Source organism: Perca fluviatilis, chromosome 3, assembly GCF_010015445.1.
Source record: "Perca fluviatilis chromosome 3, GENO_Pfluv_1.0, whole genome shotgun sequence".
Lineage (NCBI taxonomy): Eukaryota > Metazoa > Chordata > Actinopteri > Perciformes > Percidae > Perca > Perca fluviatilis.
This window is the reverse complement of record NC_053114.1, coordinates 3418574-3424731: the sequence shown is the minus strand read 5'-3', so window position 1 is coordinate 3424731 and position 6158 is coordinate 3418574. Positions and strand designations below refer to the sequence as shown.

The window sequence follows — 6158 nt, the reverse complement described above, 5'->3', positions numbered from 1 at the left end:
AAAAGTTCAATGAATAATTTCTTTAAAAGAAAAGGAAATTACCAAAATAGAATGTTTTCAACCTCAACTTAATACTTTAGTTTTAAGCAATTTGTGATATAGTAACCCAATAACTCACTAGAGTATGATATTAAATTAATTGTTTACAGACTGAAATCTCATATCAACCTGTATTGGTTTCAATATAACCAATAAAATAAGTATTAAACATAAATATGTTGTTTATTTTATTTTTATCTTTAGTTTGCAACCCAAAGTTATACTACTCACTGTCTGATAGTTCTAAAAATCATTACAAATTAAAGTTTTTTATGCCTATAGAGCAAACCTAAGTACTTCTAATTTGACATCTATTTACCTGATACGGGAAACATATCACATTATCAATTGTCCCTAATAGCAAAAACAAACAAACAGTGTATCAGTGCAAAGCATTTCTTCATTGCATGAAGTGAGTGTGTGTGTGGTATGTGAAACCGCTATGTGTATGCTCAAAACTTCTTGGACTCCTCCTCTCTCGGTGAGAGGGTGTGTGTGTATGCGTGAAATTTGAGCTAGTTGCTCGCTGGCTGTCGTCCTGTCTGCACCTCTAGTGCTCTATCTTAACAGGGGTGTGTGTGTGTATGTGTGTATGTAGGGTTCTGTCAATAAAGTTTTCCCTACTTCTCCTTAGTGAAAAAACGAGTGTGTGTGTTGCAGCCGCTTAGTCACAGACAGTTCACTCCCCTTTTTTTGCCCAAAGCGTAATTTGATCCAGTCCGCAGCTGTGCGACCCACTTCACACTCTCCCTGCATTTGGATTTCACTGTCAGCTTTCCTGACTATTTTCCTCAATAATTATTTACCCTCTTTAATATACCGAGGATTTTATATTATTATCTTTTCTAGATCCACTACTTAGCGTTTTTGTCCCACCAAGTATGTTGATTATTATATTATATTATTTCTATATAATTTATTCAAAGTACTCTCTCTAGCCATTTTTAAACCAACACGCTAACAGTCTACTAACCCAAACTAGATAAACATTTGCCACACAAATGAATACACTGACTGCTCACATCATCACGCCAAACACATTAGTACACTGCTTTTCACCTGGGTTTTCGAGACTGGATCGCTGTGGGCAAATCGCCCTGTGAGATCACTTTTGCATTTTTGTTTTTTACTCTTATTTTATATAGTGACACCAATCCTCCACCAGGTGTCACTCTTAGACCATATCTCGAAACCCAGTTTTCCAGTCAGCTTTAGACAGCTCTTTCTACGCGAGATGTCTTTACTTTGTAATCACAGGACATTTATTATTAGACAACACTCCTCACTCGAGGTGTCTTTTTACTGGACGACACTCCTCACTCGAGGCGTTCTCAGTTAAACTGGACGACACTCCTCACTCGAGGCGTTCTCAGTTAAACTGGACGACACTCCTCACTCGAGGTGTTCTCAGTTTTTCCCAGGCGACACTCCTTGACTCGAGGCGTCTGTCTCTGCGTGCAATATCACTTACAGTACTGGTTAGCCCAATTTTTAATTAAAACCCAAGATGTCTTACCCTCACAGATCCAAAAGAAATTTAGTTTTGAGGTCCGAATGTGAGAATTTTGGTCTTTCTTAAAGACAAAACAGGAATTCTCTTACCTTTAATTTTGGTGCACCATTTGGATCCGGAGAGAAGAGTCTGAGTGTGTGAAGTCCAGCCAAAAAGTTCTGGTTGGCTTCTGTTGGTTTCCTGGTCTTTACCTCACGTCGGGGGTCACCATGTAGGAAAAAAAGCGACCGATTCTACTCTGGCTCAAAATGCCAGAGTCTTTTAAGAACCACCAGTCACTTCTCAAAGTTTCCCCTTTACTTATTGTGTTCGTTGAAAGGCAGACCAAGAAATGAATACTCAGGATTCGTTCAGTTAAACTATAACAATCTTTAGTAAAATAATATTGCAAACAGATCTTTCATATGCATATGGATCAGCCGCTCCTTCGAGACTTTCTCTCCCTAGCCACCAACAAAGTCTTTCCGGGTCTGACACCGGACCTTCCTTTTCCCTATTCTTTTATTCATCTTCAGGTTCCTCCTTTCGCCATTGCGTGTGGGCCGCCAATTGGTTGGATATCCCTCAGACTTTCTGTCTCCGAGAAGATAGAGAAGTTGCGCGCTAGAGATTGTCTGTTCCTTTAAGAGATTTCATTAGGTGCATTCTGTTCCAATTGTTTATTAAACAAAACAGGAGCACTTTTGCTCCACTAAATTTGAACCCGTCTTATCTTAAACATGCCAGACAGGAGGAGACAGCGAGGCCATCCCAGGCTACAGGACATTTTTATTCTAAACCCAATATATTTCTACAGAACCCAGAGTTAGCAGACCATCCCACTGTAATGTGTCATTCAGTTCCAAGTCTTCACTTGAGGAAGCTCCATAATTAGTTTCATCGACATTTGGGGACTCTGAATTTCTGTTTTCCACCAACAGATTTTCAACAGCCTGTTTCTGTTCATGTTCAGTGAGATCTATCAATGGGGGCTGGGTTACTGAGAGATCATCCTCCTCTCCTACTGCGGGCTGCGGTCCTGTTTTCTTTTTGGTGCACAAATAAAGTCTGAGAATTTTGACCTTGCTTTGGTTATACAACTCTTCTACTCTATTGGACATCTTAACATGTGTCTGGGAGCTCTCAATATGAGTTGAATAGTGGGAAAGATCTTTTTTTTTTTTGGAAAGGCCATTGGGGAAGAAAAGATTTTCAGCCATAACTTTGATATCTGCTACTGTTTCATCTTTGTCAACAGAGAGATGCCTGGTTCCTCCACCGCTTACAGACTTCACCTGTTTGTACCTTTGCTCTTTCACATCGAAATCCATCCAGCCAACCTCAACCCGCCTCACTTTCCGTTTGGCATTTGCATTTCCTGCCCACTTAGATGATTTGTTTTGTGGAGCTCTAGGTGTCCCCTCAGTTCCGGAGAGTCTTTGACGTAGCCTTGATAGGATGGTTTCTTTCCTGGATGGTGCTTGTTGTGTTAGTGCTGCTTGTCTGCAAAAGGCCACAGTGGAGACTCTATCCCCAGCTTTAGGGATGTACTTGGCCAGGTCACTGTCTGTCATTAGTGGAATGACAGTTTCATCAATCTGAAAAAATATAAGATACTCTAAATCAATAAAGGAATGAATGCCATACATCTTAGAATATAATGTCAATGTATATTTAAGGAATGTAGGATATAGCTTCAGTAAAGGGTGTAGTTATTAATATTTTTTCTTGTATTTGATTTCATTACATAAAACATGTAACATTTCTTAGAGTGTGTACACTTTTGCTGTCAAATGAATGTTTTAAAAAACTGAATGCGGCCCAATTTGCATTGCACATTTAGTATGCCTGTTCTGGTGTGCATGTTCTTAACATACATACTTGACAAAAGCATACACAGCAACTAGTGGCTTACATTTTCATCTTGAAGTTTCTGAATCACATCCTCTTCAATTTGGCGCTCCTTCAAAAATTCTCGCAGCCGAGCATCCATGCTTTCACCTGTAAACCACAGGAAATAAAAATAATAGTATCATATACTGTACTTATTAGAGTCACACTAGTCTGACTAATAGCACTACTAATTGGAAAAATATCTTCATAATACCCTGAAAATTCAAACAAAGTTTTGGACAAATATGTTGTTCAATCTTTGAGAGCATAACGCAAACTTATAAACGAGGTATAACAGAAACCACTCAGTATCCCTCCATAGCCTATCTTTTTTTAGTCATTTTATTTATTCTTTTTGGGAGATTTGCTTCTCCTACTCCATAGGTTTGCCCTGCCAGGCTTCATTAACATTATTCCTGCTACAGTCAGTGTTGGGAAAGTTCACTTTCTACATGAACTAGTTCAAAGTTCAGTTCACACATTTTAACATTAACTAGTTCAGTTCATAGTTCAAACTTCAACTAGTTCATAGTTCTTTTTTTTCCATATGTTGCTGCGAGCTATTCTTTTTCAAAATTATTAGCCTACCACAGACAGCAATTATTTGATCAGTTTTCACCCTGAAAATATGCGTCAGATTTCATCTTCATATCCAATCAGTTCAATGCGCCGTTTCAGGTTTGCTGTGGATGGGACTGAAGTGCGGATTTTCTTTTTGAAAGCCGGCGGGCAAAGTTTGCACAGAAATGTCAGATGTTTCCATCCTCACTGACCTTGTCATAAAACTCATTTGAATGATCATACGAAGCCTCCTTGCTGCTTCGTCGCCTCCACGCTGCTTTTTGTTTTGATGACGCATGCGGCGGTGCGACGCTGGTGGCTCGTGTTGCCAGATTGGGTGTTTTTTCCGCTACATATGAAGGCGTGTTTACGGTGTGTTTTAGCCGGGTCTTCTCCTGGAAGGCTCTATAGAAATCTATTGGACGAAGTTAAACTGAGAGAGCGTGGCGTTCACAGACACCAGAATGATAGTGATGTGACAATCGGCTCTTTTACGCGAGTCGGTTCAACCGGACGGTTGTTGATTGGCGAACCGAGTCTATAGATTCGGTCAACGGTTCACGTGCCTGCGGCTGCGGCATCCGGCTACTCCCGGTCTCGGCAGTAGCCGAGTGCCCGCCCGGTCTGCTCGTGACAGCCTGTAACATTCACTTCTCTAACATTCAACTTAACATAACTAAGATAACATGTGTATTTGTATGTGATGCACTTCCCAATCAATAATGTGTGAATTTCCGAACACAATCACCTAAGATGCATCAGAAACAAGGCTTGGTTAATAACTCAAACTTGCCGAGAACCGTTAGACAAACAGTTTGCTTATATACTTGAGCGGTTGTTAACGGTTACATTCGGTCTCGACTCTCGGCAGTGCAGACTCTCGGCAGTAGCCGGGTGCACGGTCTCTACTCTCTTAACAACTCTTTCGGTCCAATGAATCGTGCTGCTCGAGGTAGCCCATTTCCTGATTGATTCTACCACCACTCCAGTGGAGGCGCTAATGAGGTAAAAAACAGGAGTGAGTCGGTTCATTGACGTATGGCACTCGATTCTCCCGGCTCAGTGACACGAATCGGGTTAATAACCGGCTGTTCGGTCAGTTCGTCATCACTACAGAATGAACGAGTTCACAGTAACGTTCATCAGGCAGTAGTACGTTCAGTTCACGTTCGCCCAAAATATGAACGAGTTCATGAACTATCGTTCAATGAACGCGTTCAGGCACAACACTGGCTACAGTAATGTGACACATTAAACAATTCAAACTATTTCAAAGTTTATTATTTAAACAATTCAGCACACTCCGTAGTGTGTTGCATCTCCTAGACACAAACAAGCATGGCTTTACGGCCCCATACTAACAAAAATGTTAAAGCTAGTAACGGGATAAAGTTGGTAAGTGCAGCGAGACGTCATTAGGCATTAAGGCTGCCCGTTGAAACAAAATATAAAATATAAATAACCGCATGATTAAATGCTGTGCAACAACATATTGATGATAACAGAATAAGAAAAGACACTCACCTTACGCACGTGTAAATCTTCCTGCTTCTACCGGTGTCCAGGTAATTCATGGGCATGATATTAAAACATACGCACACAATAGTATTCCGTGGCCACAAATTAGTATTTCGTGCGCACGTTATACCTATTTCGTGGCCACAATATGGTATAATGTGCGCACGTTATACCTATTTCGTGGCCACAATATGGTATAATGTGCGCACAAAATACTATTTCGTGGCCACGAATTAGTATGTTGTGGAAACAAATTAGTATTTTGTGCGCACATTATACCTATATTGTGGCCACAATTTATTTATTTTTCCCACATGTCATGTCTGGGGCTCCGTAGTTTCCTGAAAGGTTAGCAAAATGGTGCAAATTCACATGTCAAAGTTCAACTAAGTTGTTAGAGCCCCCCTGACCCCTTGGGACCCTGGACCAGGGCCAGGGCCCACTAATCCATCCATGTTTGCAGGTTTACACGTGGAAGTGACAGAAGCGTTGGTTTTGCGTTTGTTGTCTGTTTGACCAGTCCTTTGTTGTACATTCCCGTGTACAGATCCTGCCTTAGTTCCATTGTTCTGTGAAAACTATTTGTGTTCTCTGTTTTTTCTATTTGTTTTTGTTGCTTTGCATTTCTTCAACATTCTGCTTTTGTACAATAACC

The 6158-nt window shown here is 40.6% G+C and overlaps 1 protein-coding gene across 1 annotated transcript; it reads right to left on the bottom strand.

Moving 5' to 3' along the window:
* Positions 1–2325: 2325 nt before the first annotated feature.
* Positions 2326–3529, bottom strand: LOC120555909. Its single transcript, XM_039795099.1, has 2 exons — positions 3447–3529; positions 2326–3129 (listed from the first exon to the last, which is right to left on the bottom strand). The coding sequence occupies exons 1-2, from the start codon at positions 3522–3524 to the stop codon at positions 2326–2328; spliced, it is 882 nt and encodes a 293-aa protein (XP_039651033.1). The 5' UTR covers positions 3525–3529.
* Positions 3530–6158: the final 2629 nt, after the last annotated feature.